Here is a 24,378-nt window from a genome sequence, read left to right as displayed (position 1 = left end):
TGAGCAGGGGGGCTGTGTGCAGCTGCTTCCTGAAAGAAATGCTGCACGGAGCTTTGCATACTTAAAAGCTCAAAGGGCACGTATTGATTTTTTTTATCTGTCTCTCTCTATCTCTCTATCTCTCTCTCTCTCTCTCTTCCTGCTCCTGACAGAGGGGGTGTGAGCTGCCGCCTTCAACAGCTTTGTACCGGCGGTGCTTCGCATACTTAAAAGCCAAAAAACCCTATTGATTTTTTTTTTGACTGCTTGCTTTGCACTCCTTTGAAAAGGAAGATATGTTTGCATTCTTTTAATTGTGAGACAGAACTGTCATCTCTGTCTTGTCATGAAGCACAGTTTAAACTTTTGAAAAAGAGACAAATGTTTGTTTGCAGTGTTTGAATAACGTTCCTGTCTCTCTACAACCTCCTGTGTTTCTGCGCAAATCTGTGACCCAAGCATGACAATATAAAAATAACCATATAAACATATGGTTTGTACTTCGCGGAATTTTCTTATTTCGCGGGTGGCTCTGGAACGCAACCCCCGCGATGGATGTATAAGCCGGACTTATGTATAAGCCGATATTCTATTTTTCATTTTCACAACTTTTTTCCTTAGATAAGCCGCGGCTTATTGACAAGAACTTAGGGTAATTATAATATTAAGTTCCAACGTAACAATAGGCTTCATGGCAATAATTCCTGGAAAATTTGGAAATTAAGGTCAAAGCTGTTGGCCTTAAATTAAGACTACAAATCTCACAAAAGTTCAGAAGCAATGTCTCTGTGACCAAACAGTTAACTTTGTGAGCTGGAATGATAAAGGTCTCAGTCACGAATTAAAGAGAAAGTATTCTCTCACCTAACACATCTTAATGCTAAAATAGTATTTTTACAGGAGACCCACATATTAAGCAAGGATCAGTTTCGGCTGCACAGAGACTGGAATCGCCAAATATTCCATTCCAGCTTTACAAAGAAAACTAGAGGTGTGGGAATTCTTATACATAGAACAATCTTATTTGTAGTATCTTATCCTGAAGGGTGATATGTGATCGTCATGGGTAATTTATTTAACTGTAAAGTGATTTTGATAAATATCTACGCACCCAATGTGAATGATAGGGACTTAATGCAAAATGTATTTGCATCCATTCCTAACGTGAACACTCATAAAATTCTAATGGCTGGGAACTATCATTGTGTTTTAAATCCAGGCCTAGATATGTCTCCTGTCACAGGGGTGATGACATCTAACACTGCAAAAACAATTGCACAGTTTGTAACTGATCACAACTTATCAGACCCCTGGAGATTTCTAAACCCAAACTCAAGATCATATTCCTTCTACTCACCAGTGCATCACTGTTACTCAAGAATTGATTCTTTCTTTATAGATAACAATTTCTTGCCTACGATTAAATCTTGTAAGTATGACACTATTATTATTTCCGACCACGCCTCTTTGTTCATGGAGCTTAAATCACTATGCCCCACATACTCCTCTTGCAACTGGAGTCTTGACCCACTTATATTGGCATATGACAACTGCACCGAGTTTATATCCAAGAAAATCAATTTTTTTTTTTTTTTTTTTTAAGTGATGTTTCCTGAAAAAACAAATTGGAAATTAAGATGGCATCAGAGCTAATCAGTGAAATTATCCAGAATAGATCAAGAACATGCCAGGTGTCCAAATGAGGCACTTCATAGGAAAAGGCAGGCTCTGCATACAGAACTCAACCTCTTGACATCTAAAGAAACGGAACTACTCGTTTTTTAAATCAAGACATCATTACTGTGAACACGGAGAGAAAGCTGTTAAGATCTTAGCTCAACAAATCCACAAGCAGGAAGTTCACAATACAATCCCAGCAATTACCAACACAGGCGGAGACAAAATCATTGATCATAAAAATATAATGCATACATTTAGAAACTACTATAAGTCCTTATCTTCTACTCAGTTTAAAGAAGACAAGACACAAGCTAATGCATTTTTGGAAGCAAATGATATCGTTGGATGCAGAAAAAGCATTTGATATGGTGGAATGGAACTCCCTTTTCACTACATTGGAGATATTTGGGTTTGTCCCGAACATATGTGCATGGATCAAACTATTGTATACCAATCCAGAGTCTTCAGTTTGTATTAACATCATTATTTCAGACTACTTCAAACTAGAATGTGGTGCTAGACAAGGATGCTTCTTGTCACCACTACTTTTTGCAATCTTTATTGAGCCACTGGTAATTCACTGTTGAAATGCTTAAAAGATAAAGGGGAATATCAGAGAAGGACTTGAACATAAAATATCATTATATGCAGATGATATTGTGCTATCAGATCCATAAAATACTGTGCCTGCAGTCCTAACAGCACTAACAGAATTTCAAAAGATTTCTGGTCTCAGAATTAATTTGAATAAAAGTCTGCTCTTTCCAGTGAACTCTATAGCACACAATATTAGATTGGACACCTTCCCTTTTATTATTGCAGATCAGTTTAAATACAGTGCATCCGGACAATATTCGCAGCGCATCACTTTTTCCATATTTTGTTATGTTACAGCTTTATTGCAAAATGGATTAAATTCATTTTTTTCCTCAGAATTCTACACACAACACCCCATAATGACAACATGAAAAAAGTTTACTTGAGGTTTTTGCAAATTTTATTAAAAATAAAAAAATTGAGAAAGCATATGTACATAAGTATTCACAACCTTTGCCGTGAAGCTCAAAATTGAGCTCAGGTGCATCCTGTTTCCCCTGCTCATCCTTGAGATGTTTCTGCAGCTTAATTGGAGTCCACCTGTGGTAAATTCAGTTGACTGGACATGATTTGGAAAGGCACACACCTGTCTATATAAGGTCCCACAGTTGACAGTTCATGTCAGAGCACAAACCAAGCATGAAGTCAAAGGAATTGTCTGTAGACCTCCGAGACAGGATTGTCTCGAGGCACATATCTGGGGAAGGTTACAGAAACATTTCTGCTGCTTTGAAGGTCCCATTGAGCACAGTGGCCTCCATCATCCGTAAGTGGAAGAAGTTCGAAACCACCAGGACTCTTCCTAGAGCTGGCCGGCCATCTAAACTGAGCGATCAGGGGAGAAGGGCCTTAGTCAGGGAGGTGACCAAGAACCCGATGGTCACTCTGTCAGAGCTCCAGAGGTCCTCTGTGGAGAGAGGAGAACCTTCCAGAAGGGACAACCATCTCTGCAGCAATCCACCAATCAAGCCTGTATGGTAGAGTGGCCAGATGGAAGCCACTACTTAGTAAAAGGCACATGGCAGCCCGCCTGGAGTTTGCCAAAAGGCACCTGAAGGACTCTCAGACCATGAGAGAGAAAATTCTCTGGTCTGATGAGACAAAGATTGAACTCTTTGGTGTGAATGCCAGGCGTCCCGTTTGGAGGAAACCTGGCACCATCCCTACAGTGAAGCATGGTGGTGGCAGCATCATGCTGTGGGGATGTTTTTCCGCAGCAGGAACTGGGAGTCTAGTCAGGATAAAGGAAAGATGACTGCAGCAATGTACAGAGACATCCTGGATGAAAACCTGCTCCAGAGCGCTCTTGACCTCAGACTGGGGCGACGGTTCATCCTTCAGCAGGACAACAACCCTAAGCACACAGCCAAGATATTAACCCCTTAACCGCCTTCTGCCGGATATATCCGGCATCGTAGCTTTATTGCTGACGCCTTACTGCCGGAATTATCCGGCACATTTGCCTGTGGTTATGTGAATGCCTGGCGCGTAGTACAACTGACAGTTTGGCGTGGGTATTATTACTACGTTGTATTTCGACAACTCTGCGCTTGTATTGGCCGATCACGTGATGTGATTCGAAAGTGAAAGCTGTGAATATGGCGAAACGTAAACTGACTTCAAGTGAGGTTTTGCAGGCGATTTTGGACAATAATTCTGATCATGATTGTAGCAGTTCCGAAGAAGATTTTAGCGACAATGATGATCAGCAACATGCGCTGCATGATACTGTGAATGACGGCGCATCGGATGATGGCGATGAGTGGGTGTATCCCCAGCATCTCAACTGGACTGCTGCCCGAGGTGAACTACCTTTTCTGCATCTGTTTGAGGCAACGTGTGGCTTTATTGTTGATGTAAACAATTACACTGCTGAGCAGTTTTATGAGCTGTTTGTGTCACTTGATTTGATCAGACATTTTGCTCATCAGACAAATCTGTATGCAGCACAGTTTATTGAGAAAAATCCCAATTTACCTCCACATTCCCGTGTTCGTGCTTGGGTAGACACTGATGAAAACGAAATGAAAAAATTCATTGGGATTTTGATGTTGATGGGAATAATCAGAAAACCAGATATTGAGATGTACTGGTCTACAGATCCTATGTATGCAACACCTATTTTTGCAGGTATCATGACACGTAACCGATTTTCTTTGCTGCTGAAATTCTTTCATTTGAATGACAACAGAAATGAGCCAGATAAGAAAGATCCAAACCACGACCGCTTGTTCAAGCTACGTCCTTTGATTGACCATTTATTTGAAGCATTTCAGTTGCCCTACATGCCAGGACCGTCAGTTACAGTTGATGAAAGTTTATTGTTGTGGAAGCCTGAGAAAAGGTACATTTTGTGTTTTATTATGTGTTTGCCCATTTCTAGAACTTGCACAACATTTAGTGGTCAATACTGCTTGAATAAATGTAAAAAATGTAAAAAAAAATGTAAAAAAGTAAAAAAACGAAAATTGTTCAGATTTCGCCTGGCGTAGGGAATATTTAGGGAGTTGGCGGTTAAAGGGTTAAAGGAGTGGCTTCAGGACGTCTCTGTGAATGTCCTTGAGTGGCCCAGACTTGAATCCGATTGAACATCTCTGGAGAGATCTTAAAATGGCTGAGCACCGACGCTTCCCATCCAACCTGATGGAGCTTGAGAGGTGCTGCAAAGAGGAATGGGCGAAACTGGCCAGGAATAGGTGTGCCAAGCTTGTGGCATCATATTCAACAAGACTTGAGGCTGTAATTGCTGCCAAAGGTGCATCGACAAAGTATTGAGCAAAGGCTGTGAATACTTATGTACTTGTGATTTCTCAGTTTTTTTATTTTTAATAAATTTGCAAAAACCTCGAGTAAACTTTTTTCACATTGTCATTATGGGGTGTTGTGTGCAGAATTCTGAGGGGAAAAAATGAGTTTAATCCATTTTGGAATAAGGCTGTAACGTAACAAAAGGTGGAAAAAGTGATGCGCTGTGAATACTTTCTGGATGCACTGTATCTAGGGGTAAACATCACAAGTAAACATAAAGCTGTTTATCAACAACATTTTGCTGTCTGCAGGGGAAAAACTTAAGCAAGACTTGCATAGATGACCCTTCATCTCACTTTAGCTGGAAGAATTAACACTGTCAAGATGAATATCCTTCCTATGCTGCTTTTTCTATTTCAGAGCATTCCAATATACATCAATAAATAATTTTTTAAGAAGTTAGATTCAATCAAAACCTCATTTATTTGGAATTCAAAACATTCAGACATACAAAGGGTGACCCTGCAAAGACCTAAGGCAGAAGGTGGCATGGCTGTACCTAACTTTCAGTTTTATTACTGGGCGGCAAATGTACAAGCTATAAAAACCTGGACATTGACACAAATAGATGAACATACACAGGCTTACTCCGCAATAGAAATATAATGCTTCTGTACTACTTTATATTCCTTACTTTGTACCCCAACAAATTCAAGTTATTGCCAGTATACTAACAACCCAATTGTGCTTCATTCACTCAAAATATGGAACCAATGTAGGAAGTAGTTCAAGATAGAGAAGCTTTTATCTGTGACACCACTACATAATAACCGCCTTTTTCCACCCTCTCAAAATATACGCATTTTTTAATGTCTGGAAAACATTCAGGATTAACTCACTTAGAGATCTGTACATTGACAACGTTTTTGCAACAAATTTGAAACTTTCCTAAATTAAATCTGCCCAATTTTCCTCACCTCCCACCTACGTCTATTCCAGAAAAAATATTGATCTGTCTTGAAGACTCGGACAGCATTTCTTTAATATATAAAGACATTTTAAAGTCACTTCCTTTTAAAGGTCTGAGTACAGTGAGAAAAGGATCTCTTACTCAACTTTTCAGAAAAGGAATAGAAGGTAGCAACGCACAGAATTCACTCTAACTCCATATGTGCAAAGTGTACAATTATTCAACTTAAAATCATCTATCGAGCACATCTGTCTCATTTGAAATTATCCAAAATGTTTCCAGGGCAAGATCCAACCTGCAAATGTTGCAGTCAAGTTCCAGCCTCATTGAGCCATAAGTTTTGGGTGTACACCACATTAACATAATTTTGGACCAAATTCTTTAAATGTCTTTCAGTTAGCATTGGTGTCACAATCTCTCCTAATCTACTAACAGCTTTGTTAGGTGTACTTCCAGATGGGCTTAAAGTGGAGAAGAACATACAAACTGTAATTGCCTTTACTTCACTATTGGCACGTAGACTTACCTTGCTCAGATGGAAGAATCCTAACTCTCCTCTTTAAGTCAGTGGGTAACTGATGTTTATATTATTTAAAATTGGAAAAAATCTAATTCTTACTTAGAGGATCTGTGCAAAACTTTTTAAAAACCTGGCAGGATCTAATCAATAACATTTTAGAATAAGCATTTAAGTTGAGGAAGCGGATTCTCTTCCCTTTTTTATTCTAACCTATTTATTTATTTGTTTATATTTATATCCTATTATTAAAGTGTTAATTTGTTGGCCTAGCTCTTTCTCATGGGTGGGGGGTTAATTTGATTCTAACCTAGTTTTGTTAAATTTGATTTGCGAGTATGAATGTTATTTGATTTTAATAAATCTAATAAAATATTAAAAAAGGAGAAAAAAGAATCTAATGTATTGTTTACATAGTTTGATAACATGTTTATTAAAAAAAAGTGATTTATAGATTCAGCAAGATTACAATGTAAAACCAATCTTAATCTTTAGTCAGCGTTAACTTTGAAAATATATCTTGAAGTAGTTTGTTGATTTCTGTTTATTCCTCTTTTTACAGGTACATATGGTACAGTTTTTAAAGCCAAAAACAGAGAAACACATGAGATTGTAGCACTGAAAAGAGTTCGACTTGATGATGATGATGAGGTAACAGCTGTCAATATCATTTCCAGAATAGACCAAGAGCCAATAAACAGTTTAATAAAGATTAGCTCCATGTTTTTAGCCAGGATGTTATTTTGTTTGGCTAGTGCCATTTTTATTGGTCCGTAACTCCAGTGTTCTGCAAAATCATTGAAATTGTCTCTAAATATATAAAATAATATTAAGGGTATTGTTGTTGTAAATATTATGTATAAAGCGTAAAAACATAAATCCATATTAAAGTCAGATAATGTTGGTACAAGTTAGTAACATACTGGGTATCCTCAAAATATTGCCGTTTTGTTGAAGGTTTGGATTTCAAAATGTGGTATTTCTGGAGTCTTTGGCAGATTTCCCCATTTATCCCTGCGTAGAGTTTTCATGTTTTCTCTGTGTCTATATGGGTTTCTTCTGGGTGCTCCAGTTTCCTTCCACTTTATGAAGATATGCAGGTTAGGTGGATTGGTGACACTAAATTAGCACATGTATGTGTGTGTTTTGTTCACCTTGTGATGGGCAGGTGCCCTGTCCACTGGTCGTTCATGCAATGGGCCCTATGCTTACTGGGATAGGCTCCAGCCCACTGCAGCTCTGCTCAGAATTAAGCATACTTCGAGGGTGAAGTCATATTTTAGTAAAAATGACACTTAAAATTTTTGAACCAATAGCATTCCAGTGTTTGATTAGGACTAAGTCAAAGGTGGATGATTCTGGATTTTGAATGGGAAGTCTGATGTCCTAAAGAGTTTTCAGTTTGTTTAAAAAAATGAATTTTTTTTTCACTTTTGCACTGCTATTGAGAGCATTAATTATTTGATCCTATTTTAACACATCTTTTAATTTTCCTAAAAGATACAGTACATAACAATATCCTACTTAATACAAACAGCTGGTATTATTTGTGACTATCCCTTTTTTGGACTTTGTCAAAAAGCAGCAACACAGGCAAACTTTGTATTCTGTGTACATTTGTTAAAACTATCAAACAAGCTGGAAGCATGTATTCATCTTAATCTGACTGCTTTATGAGTGATTCACTTGCAATAGTGCTGGAATGCTTTGTTAAGGTACAATGATATTCCGAGTGCTTACTTTAATAATTTACAGTTTTGTACCCAGCAATAATCCACAGATAACATGTCTATTTTTATTATTTTCAAGTATTTGCTGTTTCAGAATTTATATAATTTTATATAAAAAATTATAGCACAGTAAAGTTGCAAACTCCAACTACATTTTTGCAAAAAAAAAAAAAAAAATTATTTTTGAATGTTATTTTTGTCATAAGTGTTGGAATATTCTTCCAAGCACCACAAAGACAACACTGAATGTACAGTATGTTCAGATAGCTAAGAGGAACTGATAAAAAAGTTATTAAAAGCTAGTAACCAGTTTTACAGTTTTCAAGCAGTAAAAATAAAATTTCTTCAACCACCTTTACTGCTTTCAAATAAATTGCCAAATAAAGAGTTTGCCTTTGTAAGGGAATACCAGACCTTTATTCTTTCAGAAGGAATAATACTGTATGCCCAAAATTAAAGCACAAACAACTGCAAAATTCAAAAATATCTTTAAGTGTCAATATGCTTTTTGAGTTCTAAACCCCATCTTTCGTAACACGAAGATGCTTTTTCACATCTGAACCTCCTCTTTACTAACATGAAGATTTGCTTAATGGTACATGACAAAATTTAATGCAGCTGTATACATAGATCACTGGCTGTGGACAATTCAGCTAAAGGTGTAAAGGATATATTGTAAAGGACATATTGCATGCACCTCAGAATAACCCTAAAAGTCAAACTGTTATTTTTCACAGATACATTAATCGGTGGGGTCAAAGTGAGTCTGAAAACAAAATTTGAAAATACAACATTAATGCTATATTTCACTTCATTCTTGATAATGTAGTTCTAGTTTTATTTATTATGTGATATTAATCAGACCATATTAAGAAGAATGGACACAATATAATGGAATATAAATGTACTTCATGTGTTCAGGTAACTGGAACAAGAGGCAAAAAAAAAGACAAAACTTCAACTGTGAGGAGGTTTCATTCACTCACACTCTAGGGCTGAAATGCATGTGTTCCAAATAACAATATATTATTTACCCTATAAAGCTCTAGGTACCTCCCAGATACTCCAGGCTTGACCTGGGAGACCTTTTTGCCCTTTCTGAGGCAGTTGGGGGGATGGTATAGCAGGCTGCTTGCTGCTTGTGTTGATTGAGACATTTACAAGACAAAAGATGCTGACGGAGAGGTGCGAAGGGATTTAAGGTGGGCCAGAATTATGAGTTTTTTTTCGTTGGCTTTGGTAATTCTAGGGTTAAGGAAGTTAATGAGCACATATATAAACACAACCAATTTATTAATTTTTTTTATATCTCTGCGCACTGGAGGGTAGCAAATATTTTCCATGTAACTAAAGGCCGGAATGTGTAACAGGTGTCATAGGCAAACTAATAGAAGCAATTATAAATAGAAGCAATGCTTTCCAAACAACAAACCCTGGATTACTAAGGAGCTAAAAAGGTCTCCTAAATGAGAAAAAGATAATTCAGATTAAGTGACAAAGAAGCTCTGAAGAACGTATAACATGGTAAATAAAATGCTGAGTGAATGAAAGGAAGCTTACAAACCTAAAATAGAAAATAAATTCACTCAGAATAACATAAAGGATGTCTGGAATAGATTGGGCATAGTTACTGGAAGAGAAAGAAAATTCACAGCAAACACTGTAGCTTGAAGGCCATTTTAATTTTGTATACTAGGGGGCTTTGTCCCCTGCTCGCTTCGCTCGCCAACCCCCGTGTTTGGTTTTCTGGATACACACTTTTAAGATTTTTTTTCTTTGAATTGTTGCTATTTCATTAGTTTCACTTTTATTTCAGAACTTTTGTAAAAACAATATTTGTAATCTTGCGAGTCCCAATATGCTGAATCTTTTTAGCTCTTTTAGGGCGGATGTCGACTTTTGTCGACAGGAGGGGTTGAAGGCTAATGTCGACAAAAGTCGACATCCATGGATAGGGGGCGACAATCAGCTGTTAATGGCGACAAATCTCACTGTCACGTCACAGGCATTCCCTCTGTGCTTGGAGGAATGCTAGACTCGTTGACTCGGCAACTAAACCTTGCGTGTGCGTGAGTTGCGAAATGTAAACAATGGCAAGATGGCACCGACATGTGAAAAGGCAGCGAAGCAAGTGCAGAAAAGAAAACACTCGGCAGACTATGTTTAGCGCATTATTGCGGAGTCGGACTCTTGATTTTTCAGAATCGGATTTTATTGGCAGTGATCAGGAGATCGAGCAAGCGAGTGAGAAGCAGGCATCAGCTGATCAGACACCAGCCGATGCCGCGCCAGCAGATCTGCTGCCAGTTGAGTGCCTTCGCGCAGCCGATGCATCTACGGCAAGGTTCGCATGGGATAAATACATAGACATTGATCCGTTGAGAGCCGATCTGGGTACCGGAGTTTACAAGACGGCATGGCTTGCTGTTGGACATGACAGATCACCAGCTGCTGTACTTCAGGCTGCTCTCTCCTGATGCTGCTTTTCAGCTACTGTCAGACGAGACAAACAGGTAGGCAGAGATTTTTTTTGAATCGCGGGCTGCGTTTGCATTGCATTCTCGTTTTTCAAAGTGGAAACCCACAGCGAAAGACGAGATGAAGCGCGCTGTGGCATTACAAATAGAGATGGGACAGAACTGGTGATATAACTTCAGGGAGCATTGGTCCAAACGTGTTTTGTCCCCTGGTGGCTTAGGTACGTGCTGCAAAGTTTTATTCACTTCTGTAATAAACAGAAGCAAATCCCATGGGGTGAGCCAGGCTATAATGCCATACATAAAGTTTATAAAGTTTCAGAAGATGAAAAGAGGTGACAATACGGTTTTCATGCAGGCAGAAAACTTGGTGGCAGTGGCATGGCACGATGGCAAATGGGTGACTTGTCTCTCTACAGTACACACTAACAATATATGTGAGAAAATGCAGCAACAGACAATTGAAAAATAGGCACCAAAGCAACACATATTGTAAGGAGTGCAATGTGGCAGTGACTGAAATTGGCTGCTTTGAGTGAGATCAGACTTTGCTGTGTAAAATGTATGTGATATGTATGTGAAATCATAGAGTATGCAGGCTCATACAACATGCAAGACAGTAACATTTGTCAAAAGTAAATATTTTTTGTTGATTTGATATGTTAAACAATTGCTTTGTGTTCTTTTTTAAAAAATGTTAGTTTTTGGAAAAATATTCAGCCCTGGGAGAAAAGAAACAAAAAAAAAATTAGCCCTAAAAGAGTTAATGAGGTCAGGACAGGTTTCTCTGTTTGAAATTTCAGCACAGACAAAACGATCTACATCATCAGCAGTTAATTTTTTTTTACAAAGTAAAAAAGTAAGAGTTCTGCATTGGACTCCTGTCTGTAAAGTCGTGCTGTTTTCCTCTCACAGTTCCAAAAGTGTCTAGGTTTTTGTACAAGGGCTAGACAGAACGTTTTTGACTCCTGGGGTAATTTAGGTTTTTAAATAAGCAGCACGGATAAATATATATACACTAACAAAGTAACCAATAAATGCATGTGCGGTAAACTCCGTTTTTGAAATTCTCAAGATTCTTTATTTGTCACATACATAGTTACAGTGGTGTGAAAAACTATTTGCCCCCTTCCAGATTTCTTATTCTTTTGCATGTTTGTCACACAAAATGTTTCTGATCATCAAACACATTTAACCATTAGTCAAATATAACACAAGTAAACACAAAATGCAGTTTGTAATGGTGGTTTTTATTATTTAGGGAGAAAAAAAAATCCAAACTTACATGGCCCTGTGTGAAAAAGTAATTGCCCCCCTGAACCTAATAACTGGTTGGGCCACCCTTAGCAGCAATAACTGCAATCAAGCGTTTGCGATAACTTGCAATGAGTCTATTACAGCGCTATGGGAGGAATTTTGGCCCACTCATCTTTGCAAAATTGTTGTAATTCAGCTTTATTTGAGGGTTTTCTAGCATGAACCGCCTTTTTAAGGTCATGCCATAGCATCTCAATTGGATTCAGGTCAGGACTTTGACTAGGCCACTCCAAAGTCTTCATTTTGTTTTTCTTCAGCCATTCAGAGGTGGATTTGCTGGTGTGTTTTTGGGTCATTGTCCTGTTGCAGCACCCAGGATCGCTTCAGCTTGAGTTGACGAACAGATGGCCGGACATTCTCCTTCAGGATTTTTTGGTAGACAGTAGAATTCATGGTTCCATCTATCACAGCAAGCCTTCCAGGTCCTGAAGCAGCAAAACAACCCCAGACCATCACACTACCACCACCATATTTTACTGTTGGTATGATGTTTCTTTTTCTGAAATGCTGTGTTCCTTTTACGCCAGATGTAACGGGACATTTGCCTTCCAAAAAGTTCAACTTTTGTCTCATCAGTCCACAAGGTATTTTCCCAAAAGTCTTGGCAATCATTGAGATGTTTCTTAGCAAAATTGAGACGAGCCCTAATGTTCTTTTTGCTTAACAGTGGTTTGCGTCTTGGAAATCTGCCATGCAGGCCGTTTTTGCCCAGTCTCTTTCTTATGGTGGAGTCGTGAACACTGACCTTAATTGAGGCAAGTGAGGCCTGCAGTTCTTTAGACGTTGTCCTGGGGTCTTTTGTGACCTCTCGATGAGTCGTCTCTGCGCTCTTGGGGTAATTTTGGTCGGCCGGCCACTCCTGGGAAGGTTCACCACTGTTCCATGTTTTTGCCATTTGTGGATAATGGCTCTCACTGTGGTTCGCTGGAGTCCCAAAGCTTTACAAATGGCTTTATAACCTTTACCAGACTGATAGATCTCAATTACTTCTGTTCTCATTTGTTCCTGAATTTCTTTGGATCTTGGCATGATGTCTAGCTTTTGAGGTGCTTTTGGTCTACTTCTCTGTGTCAGGCAGCTCCTATTTAAGTGATTTCTTGATTGAAACAGGTGTGGCAGTAATCAGGCCTGGGGGTGGCTACGGAAATTGAACTCAGGTGTGATACACCACAGTTAGGTTATTTTTTAACAAGGGGGCAATTACTTTTTCACACAGGGCCATGTAGGTTTGGATTTTTTTTCTCCCTAAATAATAAAAACCATCATTTAAAAACTGCATTTTGTGTTTACTTGTGTTATATTTGACTAATGGTTAAATGTGTTTGATGATCAGAAACATTTTGTGTGACAAACATGCAAAAGAATAAGAAATCAGGAAGGGGGGCAAATAGTTTTTCACACCACTGTATACAGGACAACACGCAGTGAAATGCATCCTGATCTGCTTATCAAAAACTGTGCAAAGTTAGAAGAATATCAGATTAACAAAGTCATAGATTGAAAGATAACAGTATAGTAGAACATAATAAATAAGTAAAATTATGTGAATAAAGTAGAATTAAGTGTTAAGGTGCAATAGTGTAGTAATTATTGTGCAAAACCGAAGTTAGACTGGTGCATAGTTAAATAAGGCAGTTTGTTTGTTTGCGCTACTGCGATCTTTACTTTCTTTTTTTATATTTTCTAATTTTCCTACTTTCGTATCCTTTAACTTTCTCTACATGTATATAGCGCCTTTTTTTTTTTTTTTTTTTTTTTTTTTTTTGAGCCTTTCTAATTTCACTGGTTTCATAGTCTCTAACCTGCTCTGCATGTGTTTAGCGCCAACGTTTGTAAACGACTTTATGAAGTTCTACTTTGTCATTTTACTCATTGTCTTTTAATTTTGAGCCATACAGTACAATGCATAGAACAGAATAAATCCTCAATACAGTATAAAAATAAAAATTCTAGAAGTACGGAGTAGAATTTCACATTAGATGATATCACATAACATGATTTGGATTTGTTTTAAGTCCTGGTGACCTCATTCATCAAGCTGCCTCCCCATTTTGCCATTCCACATCTGAAATATTGCTAATCCGATGAAAGGACCCCTCATTCCCACGTCCCCATTCATCAGGGATGACTTTACCTTAGACAGGCAATCTACAATTTAAAGTGATTGTTATTTTCTTGTGAATGGTTACATATGCATTATTTTCACTTTTACTTTAAAAACTTTTGTAAAAATAATACTTGTCCTTTATTTTTGGCCACGTGCCTGGGTACATGTCTTTCTTCCCAGACGTATAATACTGCTCGTGTTGTGAAGGGTGTTACGGCTGAATGTACGTTAAGGATATGCCTTCGGATCATTTGCTGTCTTTTTGCTGCTTGCTAGCTGCCTCTTCTGCCTGTCGCATGTCGTTGTTTTAAGAGCTGGGAACTAGGCTTGGGCGGTAATATGGTATCCCGCAGGATCTAAAAATAGCAACGGTATCAGTTTCAATACCGTTATACCGTCATAAAAACAATGCACTTATATGGGAGACAAGGATTAAATATAATTTTATTTAATGCCTAAAAATGCGTATGCGTGGTTGTCATCACGTGACAGCGTGGAGGAGAAAGAGAGAGGTGGGGAAAGATGGCGAGTCGTGCACCAAGTGACCTGGTCTCGGAAAAGAACACAACTTCTGCAGTTTGGCAGTATTTTGGGTTTTGACTGAATGAGAAGGGAGAGGCGGTAAATACGGACGAGGCAATTTGTAAATTGTGCAACAAAAAGGTGACTGCGAGAGATGGAAATACCTCGAACCTAAGGTCGCATATACGAAACCACCATCCACTCACTGCTGCGAGGATGGACCCGAGTTCACTCAGTGCAACAGTTTCAACGCCTCCCGATGCAGGACCAACAACATCCAGGTCCACCGCCAGTACGCAGCCGACGATAATGGGGGCCTTCGAGATAGCAACAAAGTACAAAAGGGACAGTGTCCGTTGGAAAACCTGTACTGATGCAGTGACAAAATACTTGGCGAAGGAAATGGTCTCTTTCCACACAGTGGAAAAAAAGTCCTTTACGGACATGGTAAAGGTCCTAGATGCCCAGTACGAGCTGCCTGGACGGAAATATTTCTCACAAACAGCCGTCCCACATTTATATAGTAAAGTTAGAGACAATGTTCAAGTGCTGCTGTCAGCGGCAGACAGTTATTCCTTAACAACTGACATGTGGTCGTCAGTTAACATGACACCATATATGTCTCTGACTGTCCATACTATTACACCTGGCTGGAAACTTGAATCCAAATGCCTCCAAACTACGTTTTTTCCTGAGAGTCATACAGCGGACAATCTTGCTGTTGCGCTCAGAGCTGCACTTCAGGAATGGCAACTTGACGAGAAAAAACTTTCAGCCATAACCACTGACAACGCTGCCAACATTCATGCCTCAATCAGGTCCCTGCATTGGCCGTGGCTATACTGCTTCGGTCACAATCGAAACTTGGCTATCACAAATGGATTGCATGACCAGAGGCAAAAAACCGAGCGCGCCCTCGGACTATGCCGTAATATTGTCGGGGCCTTTTCACACAGCTGGCAACGTAAGCATGAACTCCACAAGAAGCAAGTGGACTTGGGACTCCCAAAACATAGTCTCATAACGGTAAGCATAAAACGTGCAGAGAGTTCCTCAGGGGCAGGGGCTCAAATATAAAAAAAGGGGCATATATAATAAATATATATATATGCTTTGCATCACATAAATAAATTATATTGAAAAGTAGACTATATTAAAATAGAAAACCATTTTTTAAATTGTAATTTTTTTCTTGTATTTTTTATCAAATAAATGCAGGCTTGATGCGCATAAGGGACTTATTTAGCCTAAAATAAATGTGAATGCAAATTTGACCAAATGGAATAATATACATTAATGGACTTATTTATTTATGCATTCATTTGTTTATTTAGGCCTATTCATTCATTTAATCGTTTATTCATCATTCATTAATTAATTCATCCATCCATCCGTCGGCAGGACTGCGCAACTCGCTGGGGCTCCAAACTGGCAATGGTGGAGCGCATCCTCGAGCAGGCCCAAGCGATCAGACACGTCCTGTCTGATGACAGAAGGAGCAGCCTGTCCCTGACCTGGCAGGACATGGACGTCTTGAAAGCTGTTCACGAAGCACTGAAACCAGTCGGTGACTTCACTGATATTTTGTCAGGAGAAAATTATGTGACCAGTTCCTGTATCCTCCCCATACTACAGCTCTGCAGGGACAATGTGTTGGCTGCGTCAGAAAATGACCTCCCGCTAACAAAGTCAATCAAAACTGGAATTCTAACAAAGCTGGAGGCCAAGTATGAATCCAATTCAGTGCGCAAAATATTGCGAAAATGCACTTTCCTCGACCCTCGTTACCGTGGAGGATATGAGACGGATGACAACGCATTGGCTGAGACCAAGGCTGAATTACAGGCTGAGATCGTGAGCTTAGAGGCAGCAGGTCCAGTGGCCATCAGAGTGGAAGAGGGAGAGGCGCAACCTGCACCCTCACGAAAAAAGATGACTCTGGGAAGTATGCTGCAAAAAAAATTTGATGTAATGGTAGGTCCCGTCGGCATCGGCACCGTAGAGGACCGAGTCGGAGCTGAAATAACAGCCTACTGTTTGGAGCCAGTTACTCAAGTAGACGAGGACCCAATTCTCTGGTGGAAAAATGCTGCCGGGCGTTTTCCCCAGATGTCGCGAGTGGCACGAAAGTACCTGTGCGTCTCTGCCACAAGCACACCATCGGAGCAGGTTTTCAGCACCGCAGGTAAAGTTGTCCGCCCACAACATGCCCTGTTAAAGCCAGACAAAGTAAACATGCTGGTTTTTCTAGCGAAAAATCTTGACTAGATTGATGCCACTTGCCATTCGTTCCTATTCGCACTGTGTTTATTTTTATTTATTTAATTGATTCAGGTATTTTTATTTGGTTTACGTTAAAAACGATATTGGAAAGAAGACTGGAAAGAAGTTTTTGTTTAGGACTATTGCTTTGCAATACTTTTTATAATATGGATGATGTTTATGTTAATTCAACTCTGGTTGACTGTTGTGGGTCTATTTGCACTTTTTTATAAGCTGCTCTTCTTTGTTATTAAAAGTTATTCAGGCAGTGTGATTTAATTTAATTGATTTGTGTGCGCGTCTCCGCGCGAAAACTGTTCTGGAAGTTTATGTTAATTTAATTCTGTTTGACTGTTGTATTTGCACTTTTTTATAAACTGCTATTTGTTGCTAATAAAAGTTGTTAATATTGTTCTGCATGTTATTTTGTTATTGTTTCAGTATTAGTGTTTGATATTCAGTTTCTGAACGGTTTAGGCACAAGCCAGCAGTTTGGTGACGCTGTCTGAGCCTTACGTCACATTTTTTTTTATTATTCACGGTAATACCGTATACCGAGGTAAAATAGGGAGGAGGTTTGACGGTATCAAAATTTGGATACCGCCCAACCTTATTGGGAACACATGATGCTTGTCTGCCAAAAACAATCCAACAATTGCTAGCTTAGAGGTCTGTTTACTTGTTTTAAATGATGGCTCACTGCCTGGTCTCGCGTGACGTTGTAAAAGCAATACCTGTCTTTTATTACTGGCCCCGGGCGTGTCTTGCAGGATGTATAACGCTGCTCGTGTTTGGAGCAGGGGGGTTATAGCTGCTGTCGCGCTGCCCTTCAATCTTTTTAAAGCCTGTACAGCTGCTGTCCTTTTTGCTATGGCCCTGGGACAATCTCTTGGCACCAAGTCTCATGTTTACGGTTTCCCCGCGAGACGCACCATGGCAAGTCTCCTTGGTCTCGCAGGTCTTTAAAATGTCTTTCGAGATTATCACGTATCGTAGCCTTGCATTTGCTTTCCATTCCAGGATTTCCTTTTATATTTAGAGATGTACATTGTTATTATTCAAAGCCCATAATATTATACATATACTGTATATAACTTGTGCAGTTAACTTGATAGGACTGGTGAGCTTTGATGGACTAAGTGGCCTGTTCTCAACTAGATTGTTCTAATGTTTAAAAATAAAATGTATTTTGGCATTTCCATATTTGTTGCAAAAGAAAAAGAACGATTTCATGGGTCTACGTGCTTTTCACATGACTGTTGCTTTAGATATGTGATGTTTTTCCCTAAATAATATTTATTATTCTAAATTCAAGCAGTTTGCTTACACAACCATTTGTAATGCAGTACATACATGTTGGTGGCACACTAAAAATTTAATTCAGTATTAGCTGAAATTCTGCTCCACATATGAATATTAGGCCATATACAACCTGAATTCCAAAATATTTTGGGATACTATCTAAAACATAAGTAAAAACAGAATGCAATGAGTTGCAAATCTCATAAACCCATATTTTAGTCACAACAGAGCACAGAAAACATATCAAATGATGAAAGTGAGACATTTTACTATGTCATGAAAAATATTAGCTCATTTTGAATTTGGTGGCAGCAACACATCTCAAAACAAAAGGCTGGAAAAGAAAGTGGTACTTGAAAGAAGCACCTGAAGAAACATTTTGAAACTAATTATATTAATTGGCAACAGGTCAGTAACATGATTGGGTTTAAAAAGTGCATCTTGTACATGCTGCATACAGCAATTCACATCCGCGACAAACATGCCTCTTCTTAGATGGTCCTGCCGTGTCCACCCTCATTCTCGAAGCATACACACTGCCTGGTCATGTGCCCGCATGCAAGAGCAACTCACGGAGACCCGCCCACCAACTCTAAGACCATGGGGTGTAAAAAAGTTTGCAGTGGTGGACGCGGTCATGCGTCACAACCGAAAAGAATGCAGTGGAACCTCAGTTCACGACCATAATTCGTTTCCAAACTCTGGTTGTAAACAGATTTGGTCGTGAACCGAAGCAATTTCTCCCATAGGATTGTATGTAAATACAATTAATCCATTCCAGACCATTCGAACTGTATGTAAATATATATTTTTGTAAGTTTTTAAGCACAAATATAGTTAATTAAACCATAGAATGCACAGCGTAATAGTAAACTAAATGTAAAAACATTGAATAACACTGAGAAAACCTTGAACAACAGAGAAAACTAACACTGCAATAGTTTGCGCTACAGCAACAAAAAATGAACATTTAAAAAAAAATCTGTAATTTAATAAACCACCAAGAAAAGTAACATTTCAAAAATGCACACTACGAACCGATCTCTGTAAACAGAAGTGAAAACAAAATCAAGCCCAGTGCATTCTTTAACTGCCTTCCTACCTTATGAGTCCAGCCCTCTCTCTCTCTCTCGCGCTGCCTGTGTGTGTGTGCGGCTCTCTCTCTTTCACTGCCTGTGTGTGTGCGCCTCTGTCTCTCTCTCCCACTGCCTGTGTGTGTGCGCCTCTGTCTCTCTCTCTGGCGCGGCCTGTGTGCGTGCGCGGCTCTCTCTCTCGCTGCCTCTGTGTGTGTGTGTGTGTGTGTGTGTGTGTGTGTGTGTGTCTGTCTGTCTGTCTCTCTCTGGCGCTGCCTGTGTATGTGCGTGCATGTGCGTGCGGCTCTTTCTCTGGAGCTGCTTGTGTGTGTGCGTGCGGCTCTTTCTCTCGCGCTGCCTGTGTGTGTACCTCTGCCTCTCTCTGGCGCTGCCTGTGTGTGTACCTCTGCCTCTCTCTGGCGCTGCCTGTGTGTGTGCGCGGCTCTCTCTCTCGCTGCCTCTGTGTGTGTGCGCGCGTCTGTCTCTCTCTCTGGCGCTGCCTGTGTGTGTGTGCGGCTCTCGCGCTGCCTCTGTGTGTGTGTGTGTGTGTGTGTGTGTGTGTGTGTGTCGCACAGGAAATGCACAGGGAGAGACTGAACCTCGCAAGAGCAACTAACAGAGACCCGCTGTTTTAGTTTGGGAAAATGGTTCAAAGGTTTTAACAGAAAATAAGCAGGCAGGAATCAGAGAGGAAAGGTCCAATACTTCAATTGTGTTTACTTGTTCAGATATAATATCAGTTACATACAATATAATAGCAATATACATGCAGATATAGGAATTGTACTATTGACTCACAGTAATACAGATATATAAATTATACTATTGACTTACAGTAATACAGATATATGAATTATACTATTGACTTACAGTAATATCAATATATGAATTATACTATTGACTTACAGTAATATCAAAAGACCCAGAGCCATCATCCTAGACCAGTAGACTGAGGGAGCCCGCGTGTCAGTCTCGTCAGAGGATCAACTCGTGAGCCTGGTCCAATACCGGGCGGTGTGCACGTTCCCCACGGTTGAGCTTCCAAAGAAACTGAGGGCGGAACCTTCCCTTATATACTAATTGAGTGTCCTTGCCCAAAATGGCTTACGTGTAAGCAGTGTATACAGAAGTGATCAGTTTCTGCACACCTCTTCCCACGGGACAACTTATGTGTTATCTCTACTAAGCCTAAAACAACCCTTCTTAGAGACATCAAAACAACTTACAGAAAAACATCTTGCATTAATTAACCTTTCCCTAAAACATTCTGAAACCCTTTATGAGAAACAAGTTTTTGCACATTCTTTCGCTATCATCCCAGACATTCCAATCTTTGTAGCTGGTTTTGCACTGAAGTGACCAACCCCCTCTTACTCCTTTATTTCATCCCTTCTCCTGTTACAGAGAAAACCTTTTTATTACAATCGGTCCCTCGCTCAGCGCAAAATCAGCAACCTTGTCTGTCGTGCTCTGTTATTAATTCGTTTTAAAACACAAAACACATAGCAATTGAATATAGTCATTAAAGTAATAATAATAATAAGCAGCACCAAAGGGTGTCCGTGTGCAACAACAGGTAAAACGTGATATCTACACAAGGTTATCATAGTGGTAACATTATATTGAAACCAATACCCATTACATATTATATCATTACACTCAGTATTTTCAGGTTTAACCGTTAACCATAAGCTACTGCTAATGTTCCATATATCTTGCCATATTTGCATATTATTAGTCCTTAAAGCCATTTGCATGTTATTTTTCTGTATCTGTGCTTGTAATATGTTAAAAGTGCATACAGTCCAGTTCATGAAAGTTGAGACATTTAGCCATCGAGTGTCATTGCTAGCCGTGATTATCCAATCTGAAGCGCGTTGTTCCCAGTTTACTGTTTGCTGATGAGAGACCATGGACTGAGGTAACCACCTAGCCATTTGGTCTGCCACTTTGTGAGTATGTCGTCCCACATTCTCAAGCTTGTTTGCAGTTATTTCATTATCTACGGTGTTTAAAGTTCCTAGGGTGGTGCCAACCCCTCCTAAGAAAGTGTCATACCATGCCCGTTTAGCACGCTTACACTGTGGCAACAGTGGAAACGTCACTTGCCATGTAACCTTAGTCCTTTTTGCTGTCATAGAAACAAGTTTACATGTGTCAATTATTGGTTCTACATGTGACTGTCTCGTTATGGGGGTTCTGGCCCACACGGCTATAGCAAGCATTGGTATAGTCCTGTTAATAATTTCAGTTGCATTGATCCAGCCAATGGGCCCAGTCTTATTAGAGGTGTATTCGCCTGATGTTGCATTAACCTCGCACTGTACCTTGGAGCCGTTCCAGGGCCCCATACACCAAGTTACTTTCGACGTCCAGGTAATATTTAAGTTTTCAGAGCACTCAATCAGATACTTCTGTGGTTTTACCCCCGGCACCTTCAAGTTCGAGGAGTAGATGGTGCACCCGTCACCAGTCGTAATGTTGAGGACATTGCAAGACTGATTCTCCGGACACGTGGTGTTCTCCTGACGTATGGGCTTATTGAAATTGTTCCACCACCATCGGACCTGAGTCGTCTCCGTTGCCTCGCCTCCTAATGTGGTGGCTCCTACTTCATTCAGAACACCCCCAATTCTGTAAAACAAGAACACAGCATGTTGCACCCACTCCTCACTCCCGTCTATAGCAGTGTTTTACAGGAACATTTACCCATGTTTCTTCTCCATTGTATAGAACAGTTACAATCAAATCCTGTCCCATTGCGATGATTTCTGCCGGGCGGGGTGGTTCATTGGGTTGTTTAACCCACACCTTCGCCCCATTAACCAATTTAGGAGCATCTGTTAATCCAAATCCCCCCACATTCCGGCCAGTCTTAACTACTGGTGCAGTACTTTCCTGCACTTTTCCCATGTGAACTGGTATTATTAACAAGTGTGCTATTCGATCTCCCTTAGTCAATTTGATTGGATCCCCCATTGAGGATTGTAACAGAACTTTGACGGTCCCTTGGTAATCTGCGTCAATTACGCCTGCTAGCACAGTGACTCCCTTTAGCGCCAGACTTGATCTTGGGCATACATGCCCGTAGTGTCCCTTCGGGATTTTCACCCCTTTGTTTTACATGCTGAGCTCCAAAGACTGGATGGTAAGCCACTGCCTTTCATTTACTTATTCCCCAATATGAATGTGCTGCTTGAAACACCAATAAGTTTTTTTTTCATTCCAACTAACTGCTAAAATGGCCATTCCATTAATTCAAATGCAGTACTTTCAAAAGCTTTCATATACAAACACGTGCTTTGCTTTCATCTCCTCTATTTCTTTCTTTAATTTACTTAGTTTTCAGTCACATTATTCAACTCATGCCCTGCAGTCTACAATGGCTATACAAATCCACCAGTTTCTCCACATTCAATGTCAAAATCAAATCTTATCTTAGCACTGGTTACTTTTACAAAAAGTTATGAATTAACTATTGGTATAACATTTTTAAACCTCAAAATTATACAGAGAATGCAGTGCAGTAGAGAATAAATGGAAGAAAACATTCTTACTCTTTTCCTTTTCTTTCAGTCCTCTGTTTTCACTTGCAATTTGGCATTGGCTGTTTTTATACTGCCACATGCCATTTTTCATACCAATTATTTCGTTTAAGCAAATGCACACCATATTGTCACTTACACTTTCCTTCATTACTACATACAAGTAACCCTCACATTATAGCAGCTTTACTTGTAAACTGACGTCTCCAATATACATATTGTTTTCTCTGCAGCAATAATCAACACAGGGGCTTTGAAAGGAGTGCTCCCAATAACCAGCTTAAGTTCTACTGCTGTTCCTCAGGGTCAAAAGACCCCGAAATCAAATCACACACTTTAACACTGAACGGTCGTTGTTTAATCCGTATGGCATTCTTGATATACATCGCTACGTGTACTGCTAGCTGCTCGAGACTTTTTAGCCAGGTATTACTCCTCTCTTTTGCCTCCTCATCTAACTGCTTTATAATAATTATTAACCATACACAATCTGTCTGACCAGCAGACAAGTGTAGGTTTTCTGTTTTAACCGCCTTTGCCTCCACTTTATGCAGAGACACCTTATCTGCGTCTTTGACTAGCGCAGCTGACTCCGCCCTCCTCGAGGAAAGCACAACGGCCTCCGATTCGACTCTCTTTATTGCTACTGCTACAGTTAACGTTGCCGTTAAAGTTTCTGTTGCAACTACTGCTGTCTCCATTTTTAGCGAAGAAAACACAGCTGTAAAAGCTGATTCTACCGTACACCTAAAAAACTTCAGAAATGCTGTTGATGCACGCTGACATTTGCCGGCTGTATGCCAGCATGCGATTACAGTATATTTGCCACCTGTGGACGATCCATCCCTATTATATACTCTTTCACTGGGGTGATTAGTACGGGGTAGGGTCTCACGGGCAACTGACCAATTTGTAACATCACCGTCACCTGAGTGGCAGGGATGTCCGTTCTCCCAATCCCCTGCACTGTCAATCGTTTCCCCTTGAATTTAGATGGATTCCCATATATTAAAGTGGCCTCCGCACCCGTATCGATGAGAGCCTTTACTATTTGTTTGTTTTTAGTTTCCCAATGTATCGTTACCGGTACAAAAGGTTGAATGTCCGCATCATGCCAATTTAGGGCTCTCACCTGTGCTTGGCCCCATCCCTAACAATCTCGTGCTGCGCGTTCTAATTCTTCAACGGGATATAAAGTCCTTCCTTTATTTTTCCCTTTCCCTTTGCCCTTGGCTTTCTTTCCTCCTTTCTTGTGTTTACTCTTACGCCGGTTTTTCTCCCTATCTTCCTCCTCCTCTTCCTCCGAGGAGCTCTCAGAAGATGAAGAGGGGCCAGTTTCATCACGCTTTTTGCTCAATTTCTCCCACTCAGCAAAGGTAAGAACTTCGTCATGCTTTTTACTTAATTTTTCCCATTCAGCGAAGGTAAGAAGTGAATGTACTTCTGCCTTTGCTACTCGTTTCTTTATTCCACCAGACTTATCTATAAGTCCTTTTTTCTTTGCCCGGTCCAGGAGCACTCCTGTAGGCTGTCCATCTATCTCCTCCTTAGG

At 39.9% G+C, this 24,378-nt stretch overlaps 1 protein-coding gene across 2 annotated transcripts in view; it reads left to right on the top strand.

Moving 5' to 3' along the window:
• cdk5 (cyclin-dependent kinase 5) overlaps positions 1-24,378 on the top strand; it is a 299,214-nt gene that overhangs the window by 36,541 nt on the left and 238,295 nt on the right. For both annotated transcript variants that reach the window (XR_007935240.1, XM_051928832.1), the window contains exon 2: positions 7,054-7,142. Coding sequence is in view for 1 of the 2 variants with exons in the window: in XM_051928832.1 (XP_051784792.1) it covers positions 7,054-7,142 (89 nt within the window). In the remaining variant the exon portion in view is untranslated. The remainder of the gene's footprint in view (positions 1-7,053; positions 7,143-24,378) is intronic.

This window comes from Erpetoichthys calabaricus, chromosome 6 (assembly GCF_900747795.2).
Source record: "Erpetoichthys calabaricus chromosome 6, fErpCal1.3, whole genome shotgun sequence".
NCBI classification, from domain to species: domain Eukaryota; kingdom Metazoa; phylum Chordata; class Cladistia; order Polypteriformes; family Polypteridae; genus Erpetoichthys; species Erpetoichthys calabaricus.
The sequence above is the reverse complement of the archived record's forward strand: the minus strand, read 5'-3'. Positions and strand labels throughout refer to the sequence as shown.